Here is a 15708-nt window from a genome sequence, read left to right as displayed (position 1 = left end):
CCCGCATCAATGGAGGGCGAGCCCTTGCCCGATGCTCCCGATGCCGCCGATGCTCGAATCTCCCCTACACTGCAATTGCAGACGACTACTGTTTCCGAGTTCCCCGCGCTTTCTTTGTCACCCTCGTTTAAGCTAGATGAAGGCTACTCGGATGATACTCGAAGCCAGGCCGACAAAGACCTGGGATCGGACAATGTTATGGCGCTTCCAAGTTGGTTGCTCGCCCAGTCCGAGACCGGTAGAGCTGGTAAGATTACCCTATTCCCCTTGCCCCCTGTGGTAATTGCCACGAGCGCGAAGCATCAGCCTCTTGCTCGTCACTTTGCGATTATCCTTGCTAACTGAGGGTTCACGACTCCCAGAACTCGCATACAGCCTTCTTCGGTCTTTACCAACTTCGAGCATCGCGGCAGTAGTTGATCGACTCAACCCAATCTTCCATATTGACCCATGTGTCAGGCTTCCCCCGGAAGTCACATGGCAGGTTTTTACCTACCTCGACGCCCGGACGCTTCTGAATGCTTCGCTTGCATCCCGCTCATGGCGTGAACGTATCCTTGACTCAGGTCTGTGGAAATTCAAATACATCCACGAAGGTTGGGGCATGGACACGGGCGCAATTCGTGCGTTTGAACAAGAACATTCCGAGGCCATGTCGCCCCAGACTCGGAAGTCTCGCCTACGACACTCGGAACCAGATCTCGGGGAACCTAAGCATAAAAAGCGCGTGCCGTCGACCTGGCTCAATTCCCGAAGCGATGAAAACCAAAAACCGACCGTGTTTGGCCCTGCACTCCCGGTGGCCGACAGTGAAGGTGATCACCACATGACTGATGATGACGATCAGACTACACCTTCGTTCGCCGACGACCCGGAGTTGATTATGCCAACCAGTACCTCCCAATCTTTTTCGCCACTGTACCCACCTCTACGATCGCATCTTCTCATTCGGGATACCGACGGAAGCGCCAAGGTCAACTATTTTCATATCTACAAGCAACGCAGGCGGCTCGAAGCAAATTGGCATCAAGGCCGATACACTAATTTCCAACTTCCTGACCCGTCTCACCCAGAGGAGGCCCACCGGGAATGCGTATATGCGATCCAGTTTGAAGGCCGATGGCTAGTCAGTGGCAGCCGAGACAAGACTCTACGAGTCTGGAACCTGGATACCAAACGACTATGGCATCCCCCGCTGGTGGGACATATAAAGTCCGTACTTTGTCTGCAATTTGATCCTCGACCCGAGGAAGACATCATCATCTCTGGCAGCAGCGACAAGTCTGTCATTATATGGAAATTCTCCACCGGAGAAAAGATTCATCAAATCGAAGACGCGCATCTTGATTCGGTGCTCAATCTCAAATTCGACCATCGTTACCTTGTAACATGTTCTAAGGACCGAACTGTGAAGGTATGGAACCGCCGAGCTCTTTTACCGAATAGCAAGGATTATCCGCATATCTGCCATGGATCAGGCGCCACATATCCTACATGGATAATAGATTTGAACACGATTCCACCGAGTGTTCTCGAAGCTGGCATTGCGCATGATCAATACAAAGTCCTAGAGCCTTACACGTTGCTTATGACCGTGGAAGGACATGGAGCCGCCGTGAATGCAATGCAGATCCATGGTGATGATATTGTGACGGCGTCTGGAGACCGTGTTATCAAGGTCTGGAACATCCGGACTGGTGCTTGCTCCAAGTCCTTGCTGGGCCATGAGAAAGGCATCGCATGTGTTGAATTCGACAGCCGAAGGATCATCAGTGGCAGCAATGATAACTCTGTTCGCATCTACGATCATGCCACCGGAGCCGAGGTGGCGTGTCTGCGAGCCCATAGTAATCTCGTCCGCACCCTTCAAGCAGGGTTCGGTGATGCTCCGGGAGCCGATGAAACCTTGCGTGAAGAAGCGATAGCGTGTGAAACTGCGTTTTTCGCCGCTCAAGAGGCCGGATTGGACGTCGACATGGGTCATCGGGAGCAACGCCGCAATGGTTACCAACCGAACACGGCGGGATCGCGGGACCCTCGTGATATCCCTGCTCTGGGGGCAAAAATTCCACCCGGTGGGGGAGGTAGTAGCTGGGCCCGTATCGTGTCCGGTTCCTACGACGAGTCAATCTTAATTTGGCACAAAGACCGTAATAACAAGTGGACAACGGATCATCAACTGCGACACAGTGATGCCATCGCCAATTCCGCTCGTGCGAACCTTAGCCAAGTGGCAAGAAACACTGTTGCGGCCCAGGCCCAGGCTCAGCAATTGCAAGCAGCACAGGCTCTAGCGACACTTGGGCAAAATCCCAATATCAACCCCCACGCTGGTCGTGCCAACCCACAATTTCTGCCTCCTCTGGTTATCAATGCCTTGCCACTCGCTCCACTTCCTGCTCACCATCATCACCACCATGGCCATCAACGCAGACCTCAAGGGTCCTCGACAGCTGCGAGGGTGTTCAAACTCCAGTTTGACGCACGGAAGCTCATTTGTGCCAGCGTGGACCCTCGCATTGTGGGATGGGATTTTGCCTGTGATGATCAAGATATCATTGAGGCGAGTCCATTCTTTAAAGGGCTTTAATCTTTCCTTCGCCTTTACGCTTTTTAATACTAGCACCTGTTCTTCTTTTACTTCAGTGCATCTCCTGCATCGTCCTCACTGGGCGCGAATTGTGAGCCTTCCAATGAACAGACGGCTCAATTCACTTGACGATTTCCTATTATTAGCATCCATGCGATCGCGGTGTGCTTTCTTTGCCTGGTGCATTACTCCTTGCTCTCCCGCTTCCTCTGTCTCTCTCCGTGTCCTCTTGTCCTCTCCTTACCCATCTTCTCAATGTCGTGTCACATACATACGATGGGCCCTTGCTTTCCGTTTAATGGTGCATTTCTTATCTTGACTTCCATATTAGGAGTCATTTCTGGCTATCCAGGTCACATATTCTTTCCAGAGTTTTTTTTTATATCTCTTCGATCTCATTATTATCTTTCTTGCATGGCGCCGGTGTGGCATTCTATCCATAGCATTATGATTAGCATCAATCAGAAACCTTCGACTACCAAGTCAATATCATTTTATGGATATCAAGCCACGGCATACTCGCCTCGGTTTCAATTGGAAGTAGGCCCTGACAGGTGCTGTTTTATAGTACTGCGGCACCAAGTGCTGCAGCACTCCCGCAGCACTACAGTACCGAACCAAGATTACTCAGGTAGGGCGGTCAACCGATCGCGTACCCAATCCTCCGGCAGAAAACGGAACTCTCTTACGTAAGCAACAAAAGTGGGGCCGAGAGATCGACGCCACGACCCGCTCCCCACTTGGCTTCTATCAATTCTATGCAATACACCGTTCCAAATACACCTTTCCAAAATGGCAAAGAGAAATCGATCAGCTTCACCTTCCAACACGCCACATGCCCAACGAGCTATACGTCGATTAGCAAGAGTATCCCCGCCCACAGCACCCCGCGGACTGTCAACACTCCCTACAGACTCACTGACCAGCTTGGAGAAAGGCGCCCGGGAGCACGTCGATACAGTTGCCTTCAACCCTCGATCAACCGGAAAGGCGTGACCCTTCATTCGGCGCACAGTTCCAACTGCGGGACAACTATCGCTGTGTGATAACGGGTCAACTGAGCACCGATCAATGGGAGCACGAAGGGGAACCAGTGGTCACATGCTCTATATATGGTGGGCTATATATTGGTGGGACCCAGCAGAAGTAACTTACCTTTGTAAACTCCCCATTACAATCTGCCTCTACTTTTTTCTTCTTCATAATAGCAACTATTTTTCTCGTCGTTCTCTTCCTCGGCAAAATGCCATCTGGGGATTCAGCTGTAAGTGTTGATATCTCCAATACCTCTCTGTCAGACTTCTATTATAACCATCATCCTCATTAATAATTTGTTGGGACGTTTACTGATAGATAAAGAGGCCCCCATTCTGCGATTTCTGTCGCCGGCGTGGCGATGATGAATGCGACTTCTATTACGTCGCGCGTAAGACCCATATACTCATATCTTAAATAGAGGGGAGATGTTAATTTTAGGTGACGAAGCAGACTAAAGTCCCAAACCCCGTAAGCTACGCTACGGCTCCCGCTCGAAAGAGGCCAAGAAGGGCATGTCGTGTTATTTTATTATATCGAGCTACCCAGTCTATGATACCTCGCACTTGCCTCTTACTTGCCTAAGGGGCCTCATATAACACCTTTTGCGTTTATCTCTTGGCCAGGCGTATCCGGAGCTCCAAGAGATACATCAAGCCCCTGGATCTAACTGTATATGTATTTCCCTGCGCCACAAAAAATACTGTCAGCGAAGGAGATTAATACTCTTCGCAACGGGATCACTCTTCGAGACTCGGTACATACCCAGCTTGGCAAATTTACAATTGCCTTGAAGCCTACCGTAAGCAGGCAATGATCTACTATGAAACCATTTATACTCACTCTTCTTATTAGGACATGGGAAATGAGTACGAGGTAAAGACTTGCAAGTGCTATCCCGGGCTGATATCCCACCATTCCCCCGATCGGCGCGTCCGATTTTTACCAAACACAGAGTATAAGATTCCAAGCCCCGCAATTCTCGATGCGCATTGGAGAGTGTGCGAGATCTTCAATGCATCTGCGATGGGAGAGACCATTGAACGACGTCTTCGGGAGTGGGAAGGGTTGAGAGGCTCTAAATGCGCTATTATTAGAGAGGACGGTACGACCGATCTCGCTAGTCTGCTGGATATCGCGCTATGGGGCCAAGTTTCCACATGAATACACGCTTTACACTTCTGTATTAGTATTTGGTTAGGTCTGAGCCAAGCTTAGGTTTATAAAGTCACCTTCAATTACCATGTTCACCACTCTTCATGTGAGAATACCGGTGATCGATTAAAGAAAGGCAAGGCATATCTCGAGCCCACTTTCGATATTGGATCTGTACACCATTTAGGAGTAGAGAAGCATACAAAATTCTAATCAGGGGCGTACTCAAATTTACTCTGAAATCAAAAAGCGGCAAGAGGTGAGCACTTAAATAGAAGGGGAAAGGTCTCGAGTGCCAGGCATTGTCTGGTACATTCCATTGTAGCACCAGATGCAAGATATGAAAATGCATTTACAATGACATGGCAAGGGTGCAAGGAGATAAATAAAACCATCAAAAGGTAGATACCTGCACCTCGTTAGACTTACTGATCATAGTATATGTAACCGAAAAAGAAAAGAAAAGAAGGGGTTAGGAGCCTTAGACTGCAGGAAAAAGAGGGGAAGATACGTGCCTAGGTAGCTTAGGAAGACTAGCAGGGATATTAGTAAATTAGTAAATTCCTAACTACCTTTTCTGCATGCAATTTCCTGTTTTATTTTCCCTCTTCATTCTGTATCCGACTTCTAATATTCGCAATGTCAAGCGAGAAGTTCACCGTTACTGAGCATCTTGTCCCGGGCAGTTATATTAGAGAATACCCAGGGAGCACCGTCATGCAGGAAGATGTACTGAAAATTCATGTCAAACAATATACCCCCAAACACGAAGGTCCCGTCCCAGCTGATGCAATTACTTTCATTGCCGCTCATGGAGTCGGTCTCCCGAAGGTGACCCTGTCTTTAACCTGATAATTCGTCTCATGTGCTCAACATTGGACACAGGAACTGTACGAGCCGCTGTGGGACGAGCTGCTGGAACGAACTAATGGCTTCCACATTCATGGCATCTGGGTGGCCGACGTCGCCAGTATGAACCAGAGCGGGATCCAGAATGAGGATAAGCTCAGTATGGATTGTATGTGCTTCCCATTCGATTCTTGATACATCTCCCCCCATATTAACAATTTCCTAGGTTCTTGGATGGATCACCCGCGAGACCTCTTCTTGATGATCAACCATTTTCGTGAGCAGATGCCACGTCCTCTCGTCGGAGTTGGCCACAGTTTTGGCGGGAATATCATGTTTGTGACGAATAACCCTCTCAATTTTGAGAATTCAAAGAATGAGATACTGATTTCTTTTTCCAGCACAAATCTTGCCTATCTACATCCACGCCTGTTTACAACCCTCCTCCTTATCGACCCCCTCATTCAGCTAAGCCCTCCCTCGATGGGCTTCGGCACCGACCCTCCAGGCCCGATCAACTACACTCTCTGGCGAAATGACGTCTGGCCCAGTCGCGAGGCAGCCATACGTGCCAACCGTGGCCTCATCCATGGCTGGGATCCTCGGTGCGTAGATCGTATGGCGAAATACTTCTTTCGCGATCTACCGACACCGCTGTATCCGGATGTCGAGGCCGTGAAGGCGCGCTTTGATGCAGCCGCTGATACTACTGCCACTCCGGTCACCCTAGCGACGCCGAAGTACCACGAGCTTATAGCGCAAATACGGCAGAACTTCAATGCCCGGGACCCGACCACGGGCCGGATCGAAATCCCACGAGCCACCCATGCCGATATGGACCCATTGGTGGCATCTATTCCCTTATACCGACCAGAACCTCGAAGTACGTTCCGCCGCTTAGGGACACTCCGGCCTTCATGCCTGTGGATTGTGGGCGGGGCGACGTTTTTGAATGTCGATGAGATTCATGAAGGTGTCAAGATATGCGGGTCAGGCATCGGCGGGAGTGGAGGTGTGTCTGAGGGAAGAGTGAAAGAGGTTATCTTACCTGGATTGGGGCATTTGATGCCATTTCAGGAGATTGGGACTGTTGTAGGGCCATGTGTGGCCTGGTTACAGCAGGAGATGAATCGATTCCGGCAGATGGAGAGGGAGTGGGAAGAAGAAAGGAAAGGCAAGAGTCATCTAGTGCTAGAGGAGAACTGGTATAAAGTCTTAAAACCAATGCCTAGTGGACGTGGTAAGGGTGGGAGAAAGGAAAAGTTGTAGATACTAGATGGCCAAATGTCTACTTTTTCAATTTTATGTTATCGAGGTATCCTCGTGAATCCCAACAACCCTTGATTATCCGTCTGCATCTCCACAGATCGCCTAACATTAGCAATCAAGTGAGGTCTAGTGCACACGATTGATATGTCGCTGGATGTATGCCAAGGCCAGGGTGGTCCTGGAGAAACCCAGCAGACGACATGGCGAGATCGACATCCTTACAATAACCCCGCTTCCCACACCGTTTGAATTATATCTCTCATTCTAACCAGAAGTTTCACATCAGCTCTTTCATATACCGTCCGTTTACCGTATGTAACTTTATATGTATGTTGTAGATCCCAAACAAAACGTACATTTTCATTGGTCCGTAGCAAGGGTACCGAAATGGGGGAGGTTACCCGACATATGCATGCAGGTGACGTTTTGATTCTAAAACATTTGTAATATTGAATAGTTGAATAATAGTTGAATAATAGTTGGATAATAGTTTTATATCCTTTACATGTATTTTTACCCAAAGATACCTCGGATCGGATTTCAACGTTCCGTCCGACCCAAATTCGACGGAAATTTACTAGGACAGGATTGGGGCGGGTGACCTAGCACCAGTCACCCGCCTTACACCGTATTACCGCCCCAATATTTACATGTACATACAACATACATGGCCCACTACATGGCCCACTTGGATGGAAATTTCATACATACACGCTAAAAAGAGCAGAGATAAAAATCTTTTAATTTAAACCCCGGTCGTATTGTCAAAACTAGAGAAACTTGAAAAGTACTAGGCATCATGGCAGTAACAACGAGGCAGACCAAAAACATCCATGGACAGCCCCCAGGTTCCACCTAGCGTCGACTATACATCGAAAGACCCCGATTTCCGTTTAGGACGGCATGTGAGAGGCTTTGGTGTCGCCAGCCACGGCTACAAATATAATAGGTCATCTTCCAATTTTAACATGATATTGTGTACACCTTTCTCCCATATTCTCTGAGTTGAAATCGTTCATCAAAAGCACCATGCTCACCAAGTCTGTGACCTCCATCCTCCAAGGGATTACCTTGGCAGCCAAAGAATTTGAGAACAATGAAGCTGGTGCAAGAGAATCCCTCATTGCTCATAGTAGAGCTCTGATATCCGCTCTTGAAGTTCCGAGCGAGTTTATTCAACACACTTTCTGGTCTCAGGTAAGCCTGATTTGGCGGGGTAAGACTCGAAACTATTGCTGATGTTCATATAGCCAGCACTGTCTGCTATTATCAGGCTTGCTGCTGATGTCAATATGTTTCAACACTTGAAAGATGCCGCGGGTAAGGGGATAGATTGTGAAGCTCTGTCTATGAAGACGGGCGTTGATGCCAGCCTTCTATCGCGCTTGGCCAGACACCTCGTGGCTATGAATGTGATTACGTTTCAAAATGGAGCATTCCATGGCACAGACCTGAGCGATAGCCTTGCCGCCGAGAACTATCAACACTCCATCCGCTTTTGTCATGATGTGTCCAGGCCCTCGTTCAATGAATTCCCGGAATTCTTCAAGAGCAATGGGTACAAGACCCCGACGCTGAGTGGAACTGATGGTCCATTCCAAGCTGCTCATAAGACTGAGCTCACCTTTCTGCAATGGCTTGTCAACACACCCCCCTATCTGCAGTATTTTCACTCTTACATGAGTGTTTACCGTGCTGGAAAACCAAACTGGTGCGACACCGGTTTCTACCCTGTCTCAGAGCGTCTCCTTTCCGGGTTCGATGCCTCTGTCAGCGATGTTGTGCTGGTCGATGTGGGCGGTGGTCGGGGGCACGACCTCGAGACTTTTGCCTCTAAATTCAGTCCTCTTCCAGGAAGGCTCGTGCTTCAGGATCGAGAACAAACCATTGCTAGCATGCCGGCCGATGAATCCCGCCAATTTGAAGCGACGGCTCATAACATCTTCACACCGCAGCCGGTCAAATACGCTCGGGCGTACTACATGCACTCTGTTCCCCATGGCTTCGGAGACGAGGATGCAATCAAGATAATGACAAACCTAGTGCCTGCGCTGGCGAAGGGATACTCCCGAGTTCTTTTGAATGAGATTGTCGTTAGCGAGGAGAACCCCATTCTAGCGGCAACTAATATGGATATGATTATGCTGGCCCACTTGGCAGTGAAGGAGAGAACAGAAGCTGAATGGAGATATATCTTCACCCAGGCGGGATTAAAGGTGGTCAATATATATTCGTATCCAGGCGTGGCGGAGAGCTTGATTGAAGCAGAGCTCGCCTAAACGTCACCAATTTCTATAGGTTGGCTACATATCGAGGAAATCAGAATCAGACTCGGAAACAATATAGGAAATAAAAACCCGAATCCCGAATCGGCAAATCTAGGCTTCAGCCTCGGAAGGTTAGCGCATTTAAATTTTCGGTTCTGTGGGGCCGGCGGCCGCAGCCCTACTCCCTACGGTATCCCAAGTTTAAGCCTGTAACAAAAACGCGTTGTTTACGGAGAAGTCCGAACTCCGTAGGTAAAAATCCTTCTGAGGGATTAAACCGGTCATTGTGGGGGTGTAGATCATCAAAAGAAAGAAAACGAAAGGCTTTTCGCTAAAATTCCCCTGCCGGAGTCCTCTTTGATTGGACTACAGTGTAGTGCTGCGATGAAAGAGGGAGAGAGTTGTATTTCCAGTTCTTGTATTTCCTGAAGTTGGTGCCTGCCGCACCGGACTGATGGTCAGGTGACCTCCACATCCAACAATCTTAAAAGGCCGTCCCTCCCCTGCCCCTCTGACTTCCTTTGGGAATCACCCCCCCATTCCCATTACCTATTAGTTTTTTTTCTATTTTTTTTTTTTTTTAAAATCAGCATCATGGTCGAAATTCTGGATTATACCAAGGCTTTAGAAGTACTCAAGGAGTATCCTGGAGATGGCCTCCACGTCGATACTCTCCTCGATTCGGATAGTCATGGAGCTTTGACTTACAATGACTTCCTGATTTTGCCCGGTTCTATCAGTAAGGCAATGAACATTATCTCATAGGTCGTTCTCTCTAATCGTACGAACAGCCTTCCCGGCATCGGATGTTTCGTTGGAAACCAGAGTAACCCGGCGGTTCACCATCAAGGCCCCTCTACTGTCTTCTCCCATGGACACTGTGACCGAACACAGCATGGCCATCCATATGGCTCTCCTGGGGGGTCTGGGTGTTATCCACAATAACTGCCCACCTGACGAGCAGGCTGAGATGGTGAGGAAGGTGAAACGCTATGAGAATGGCTTCATCCAGGACCCTATCGTTCTGTCTCCGGAGACGACAGTTGGAGAAGCAAAGGAATTGAAGACTAAATGGGGATTCGGCGGGTTCCCAGTGACTGGTTAGTTGGATTTCTCCTTGGTGGCTCTTTTTCTTTTTGTTTCGTTTGGTGATCCTTACCTTGTTTCGTTCATAGAAAAGGGAACCCTCCACTCGAAGCTTCTCGGAATCGTCACCAGCCGAGATATCCAGTTCCACAAGAACCACGAGGATCCAGTCACGGCTGTCATGGCGACAGACCTCGTCACCGCACCGGCAGGCACTACTCTCGCCGAAGCCAACGAAGTCCTCCGGAGTTCGAAGAAGGGTAAACTGCCAATTGTGGATAAGGATGGATCCCTGATCTCCCTGCTCTCCCGGAGTGACTTGATGAAGAACATTCATTACCCTCTTGCATCAAAGCTTCCATCCAAGCAGCTGCTCTGCGCCGCGGCCATTAGCACTCACGACGCGGATAAGGTCCGTCTCCAGAAGCTCGTCGATGCCGGTCTGGACATTGTCGTCGTGGATAGTAGCCAGGGCCACAGCACTTTCCAAATTGCTATGATCAAATATATCAAGCAGAACTTCCCCGACATTGACGTTATCGGCGGTAATATTGTTACCCGTGAGCAAGCCGCGGCATTGATCGCTGCTGGTGCAGACGGTCTTCGTATCGGCATGGGCAGTGGCTCTGCGTGTATCACGCAGGAAGTCATGGCCGCTGGTCGTCCTCAGGCTGCAGCCGTACGCAGTGTATCTGCCTTCGCCGCGCGTTTCGGTGTTCCCACTATTGCTGACGGTGGTGTCCAGAACCTGGGCCACATCGTCAAGGGACTTGCCTTGGGTGCCTCGGCAGTTATGATGGGAAGTCTGCTTGCTGGCACTACCGAGTCTCCTGGTGAGTACTTTATGAGCAGTGAAGGCCAGTTGGTCAAGGCTTTCCGTGGTATGGGCAGTATTGCGGTCATGGAGGACAAAAGCAAGAGCGGCGCTGGGAACAACGCCGGTGCTTCTCGGTACTTCTCTGAGAATGATAAGGTCAAGGTTGCGCAGGGTGTTGCGGGCTCCGTTATTGATCGTGGCTCTATCACCCAGTATGTCCCTTACCTTGTTGCTGGTGTGCAGCATTCTCTCCAGGATATTGGTGTCCAGAACCTTGATGCCTTGCGTGAAGGGGTGAACAATGGAACAGTTCGCTTTGAGATGAGAAGCGCTAGCGCGCAGACCGAGGGTAATGTCCACGGCTTGCACACCCACGAGAAGAAGTTGTACTCTTCTTGAATGCGGCGTCTCTGTTTTCGTCGACTGTTGTCTAGAGTTCCTTCCATCTAGTACACCAGACCAAAAGTTAGTCAATACACTCTTTTTGATAATCTGCCATAAGCAAATTGTTGTCAAGCATTTTGAAAAGCCTGGAATAGAAATCTAGTGATTATACAAGATTTAAGGGGTACAGAGAGCTCTTGAAGCATATTTTTTCAAAGAGTAAGGTTTATGAAATTCAAAATTCAAACACATCTCTACTTGGTCCCTTCCATAGCGTCTTCAAGATCTTTGTAAAACAGCCACTTCGTCTGCTTGCCGTACCCTTTTGCCTTCCAATCATTGATAGTCAAAGGATAAAAGTCCATATTCCCTTTCAAGGTACTATCATGAGCAAGAATCAGAAATACATTGTCGTATGCATCGAGCTCTTTGATATTGTCGACTGTCTTCAGCGCCGCGTCGTAATCAGAAGGAAGCACAGGCGACAAGGTGAAAACGGATTCTGATTCAGACGAAAGCGGAATGTGACGAGAGTGAGATGGACAAGGAAGATATTTGGAAGGCCGAAGAACACCGGCATGGTGGCAGGAATCTCCACCCATGAATACGAATGAGTCCGGCGAGGTGGTAACCCGCGCGAGGGCGCCTATATGACCAATGGAATGGCCTGCGGCATTTAGAAGATAGAAGGATCCGTCACCGAAATAGTCCAGCGCGTCGAACGAGCCTATCTTGATGGCTTCCTTTTCTGTCCTTTCGAAGGAGATTTCCCGCACTTTCCGACCTTGGATGTCCGAATTGAGATTGATCGCGTCCGGGTTAGTTGGGAACCCGGGCCAGTGGCTGTCCCGGATGCCAGGACCGACGACGAGCTCGGTAGACAGTGGGAAAGTGGACGGGTCGCCGATATGGTCAAAATGGGCATGCGACCAGATAATGGCTTCGATGTCTGTGCTGCGGATGCCTAGGGACGATGCGTCAGAGTCCAGAATATCCGAGATGTTGCGCGGGTTCTGGATGGTTGTCTGTGATTTGATCATGGCTACAACGGATGGCGGAAGTCTTTCCCAGTCCTGTCGAACTCCCAAGTCAAATAGAACATGGCGAGTGCCGACTGAGATTAAGAAGCAGTAAGTTGGCGCTGTCACCTTTCTAAGGCCTGGCAGTTCGGGTTGCCAGAATAGATCAGGTCGTAGGTCAAGGAGTGTTCCTCTGCGATTATTAGGTCAATTGGTTCCCATGGATACGACGAGGTAGGGCCTTACGGGTCGATCACTCGCACATCGACGGTCGATGATGAAGGAGGAATATTCAAGACAGGTGGAAGAGTGGGCTTGTCTTTGTTACTGGAACCTCTCTCCATTTTCGCCCGCTTGCGAATCACTGCTTGTAGTCCCGTCTGCTTGAAGAACCAAGCATTCTCGGTTTTGTAGTTCTCCGGGTTGACGATTTGTATCTGGCACGGAACAAATTAGGAAGAGCACATACCTGAATTGAAGCAAAGTACTCACATCGTAGTTCAAAAGCAGTACCGGAATTAATTTCTTGATCTCAAGGATGGCGATATTCTTCCCCAGACAAGTACGACGGCCCGCTCCAAACTAAATCTCAAGATTAGTAAGAGTATGTCTGACGTAGACGAAGTCTAGACCCACAGTCAACAAGCTATTCTCCAGCCTCTTACGGTCTTCATGGCTCAGACCTAGCCATCTCTCGGGTCTCCATTCGTCCGCATCATTACCAAAGGTTTCTTTATCCCGGTTGGCCATATATGGGCTGATTCCGACAATGGTCCCTGCTGGAAGATATGTCTCGCAAACAGTCAAACCACCGCCAGGAACAACTCGCTCAAAAGGTAGACAAAATGGAGGATGCAGCCGTAAAGCCTCCAGAACGCACGCGTCGAGGTACGGCAAATCTCTCACTTTCTCCCACGAGGGACATGTACGAGAAAGACCATTACTGCTCTCAGATTCCAGGAGCTCATCTTGCAGACGGCTCAGCGTGTCCCGATGAACTAAGAGATTATACATAATTGTACGCATGACATTTGCAGTCGAGTCTGAGCCAGCCATGATATTAGAGAAAGTCCAGGCTCTTGGGGCCCTGGATATGAGTTAGCCGGATATAAGGCAAGAGATAGAAATCGATCAGCGGGAAGATTTCTTTACCAAGGCATAACATCAGGGTTTGAGGCCTGTATATTGAGAAACTGGGAGAGCATATCCTTCTCGTCTGAAACCTCGTCTTTTTCACGAGGCGCCAAGCGCTGCAATATAAACTTGTCGACTACCTTTAACACCCCAAACCCTGTCGGTGACCTGAACAATGCTATAAACGGGTTCGTATTACAGAACTCGTCAAACCACGGAATTTGGCCCATCTGAGAAAGTCATACGCATTAGAAACCAACGGTAGCACGACGTGCACAGAGCTAGAACCCACCACAGAAACTCTCTTCATAAACTTCCAAATCTCGCCCAAGATTCCATTCATATCGCGGCCTTGTTCGAGGAATCCATATCGTCGAGAGAACGTCAATGTCCCCATCGAATCAAACGCAAAATACTGGAGCCAGCTCCCCAGATCAAACGGAACATCGTTGCTGCCTAGGAACCGACCATCGAGCTGTTCCAACAGTACCGCGAGGGTTTGATCGACAAATGACTCGAGCTTCACCACATTTGTCATGGAATATAGAGGAGCAATTGGGCTTCGAAGCCTTTTATGAAGGTCCTCGTCTTGGGAATTGAACACCGCCGGCATGGCGCCCTTGTTTGGCGTGTAGGGCTTCTGTGTGCGATAAAAGTCGCTCTGGGGGTAGCGATGTTAGCGATTGAAATCCAATCATGACTGCACGCAATAACTCTGGTACTACCATCACTGACCTTGGGAAACCCAGGCCTACTAGGGTAGATAGCCGGGATGGTGCGAGGATCCGAGATAGAGACCATGTTTGGACCGAATCGAACGGCAGGCCCATACACAGCATGCATCCGACGGTGGTATTCATGAGCTCGTCCGGACTTTACCCACCACACGCGTTGCAGGTTTGTGAACTTTGCAAACAACGGACCTGGTACATCTTGCAGATGCAAGTATAGACAACAAACGTAGCGGGTGAGATATAGCACAACAGCAACAGCTGTGATACGTATTATGATCAGATAGTCCATAGTATATAAGTTTATGTCTTGTACGTATACTTGTGCTGGAGGATTGAGAATGAAAATGAAATAGACTTTCAAGATTGAGATCAATCGTCTAGTATCTATTAACCGAATCATATTGCTATTGATAGAACAACAAGCTATTGGCCTAAAGGGACAGAGTACATTTGCACACACCTCGCCTCTTTACACAGCTGGATTGAGTTCGTATCAATACAGTTTATGGAAATTAGATATTTCGTAATCTATAGGCAGTTGCCTAATTTGTGCCTTAGTGCATCTCCACCTCCAAATCTAGAATGCTCCCACATATAGCCCCGCGCTACTGCGTACACCTCACGCGAATCGGGTCTATACATAATAACACTCCACAAAAAGTGAAGCGGACTACCCCGCGTATAATATAACATGTGCGTGACATTCAAGCCTTTGCATATCTTACTGCATTGTATACCTGCTCCACTCGAATTCGATATCGATTGTTCGGGCGATCGTAATAGGATGACGGCTGGCTGCCCGGTGTAGGCATCTTAGTCTACACCTGCATATGGGTTCAAGTCGATAAGACTCAATAGGTAGCCCGACGGGGTTACGTACGCTTTGTGCTGATCGGGAATAACATACCACTCCACATCCCACTCCGCAAATTATCCATAGGTGAAATAAGTACTAGAGCGGCATACTTCTTACATGTAACGCTTCATATCGCCAAAAGTCTGGCCTACATTGCCAAGAATATACAATCGGATCCACATTAACTTATCGCGCATATCGCCCCCGGCCTCAACGCGCATTATACGAGAAGCATTCGTGGCAGTGTTAGAAAGCAGATAGGATCTCCCAGAATTAACAGAATGAATTGATTTGCAATCGCTCTTCTACCTTTACGAAAGTATCCTAGATAAAAAACACGAAATATATGCGGTGTATACGGGATCCTACCAGTGAACAAGTAAAGGGCAGTATATATTAAGAATGGCGCCCATAGAGCGTTTTTGGTTCGTATTTCCGCACTATTGACAATCCGAAAGGGACACCTGGCGCCGACAGGGGAGGCCGAATAGAGCAAATTCAAGGAAGTGGCGA

The 15708-nt window shown here is 48.8% G+C and overlaps 6 protein-coding genes across 6 annotated transcripts; 5 read left to right on the top strand and 1 right to left on the bottom strand.

The window, feature by feature from the left end:
- Window positions 1–9: 9 nt before the first annotated feature.
- On the top strand, window positions 10–2590 carry LCP9604111_3686 (F-box and WD domain protein; the record flags this gene model as incomplete). Its single annotated transcript, XM_039071301.1, has 2 exons — window positions 10–247; window positions 363–2590. 2 exons carry the CDS (start codon window positions 10–12, stop codon window positions 2588–2590), a joined length of 2466 nt encoding a protein of 821 aa, XP_038930349.1.
- A 1711-nt stretch (window positions 2591–4301) lies between these two features.
- On the top strand, window positions 4302–4789 carry LCP9604111_3685 (uncharacterized protein; the record flags this gene model as incomplete). The annotated part of the gene is made up of 2 exons (XM_039071300.1): window positions 4302–4427; window positions 4481–4789. 2 exons carry the CDS (start codon window positions 4302–4304, stop codon window positions 4787–4789), a joined length of 435 nt encoding a protein of 144 aa, XP_038930348.1.
- Window positions 4790–5419: 630 nt separating this feature from the next.
- Window positions 5420–6898, top strand: LCP9604111_3684 (alpha/beta hydrolase; the record flags this gene model as incomplete). The annotated part of the gene is made up of 4 exons (XM_039071299.1): window positions 5420–5611; window positions 5666–5798; window positions 5856–5964; window positions 6031–6898. The coding sequence occupies 4 exons, from the start codon at window positions 5420–5422 to the stop codon at window positions 6896–6898; spliced, it is 1302 nt and encodes a 433-aa protein (XP_038930347.1).
- Window positions 6899–7927: 1029 nt separating this feature from the next.
- On the top strand, window positions 7928–9177 carry LCP9604111_3683 (uncharacterized protein; the record flags this gene model as incomplete). The annotated part of the gene is made up of 2 exons (XM_039071298.1): window positions 7928–8095; window positions 8149–9177. The coding sequence occupies 2 exons, from the start codon at window positions 7928–7930 to the stop codon at window positions 9175–9177; spliced, it is 1197 nt and encodes a 398-aa protein (XP_038930346.1).
- A 582-nt stretch (window positions 9178–9759) lies between these two features.
- On the top strand, window positions 9760–11467 carry LCP9604111_3682 (uncharacterized protein; the record flags this gene model as incomplete). Its single annotated transcript, XM_039071297.1, has 3 exons — window positions 9760–9904; window positions 9957–10265; window positions 10341–11467. The coding sequence occupies 3 exons, from the start codon at window positions 9760–9762 to the stop codon at window positions 11465–11467; spliced, it is 1581 nt and encodes a 526-aa protein (XP_038930345.1).
- Window positions 11468–11706: 239 nt separating this feature from the next.
- Window positions 11707–14406, bottom strand: LCP9604111_3681 (uncharacterized protein; the record flags this gene model as incomplete). The annotated part of the gene is made up of 7 exons (XM_039071296.1): window positions 11707–12664; window positions 12718–12908; window positions 12964–13053; window positions 13108–13558; window positions 13624–13835; window positions 13898–14266; window positions 14341–14406. The coding sequence occupies 7 exons, from the start codon at window positions 14404–14406 to the stop codon at window positions 11707–11709; spliced, it is 2337 nt and encodes a 778-aa protein (XP_038930344.1).
- Between the last annotated feature and the right edge of the window lie 1302 nt (window positions 14407–15708).

Source organism: Penicillium roqueforti (genome assembly GCF_015533775.1).
Source record: "Penicillium roqueforti strain LCP96 04111 chromosome Unknown scaffold_06, whole genome shotgun sequence".
In the NCBI taxonomy this organism is placed as follows: Eukaryota; Fungi; Ascomycota; class Eurotiomycetes; order Eurotiales; family Aspergillaceae; genus Penicillium; species Penicillium roqueforti.
The sequence above is the reverse complement of the archived record's forward strand: the minus strand, read 5'-3'. Positions and strand labels throughout refer to the sequence as shown.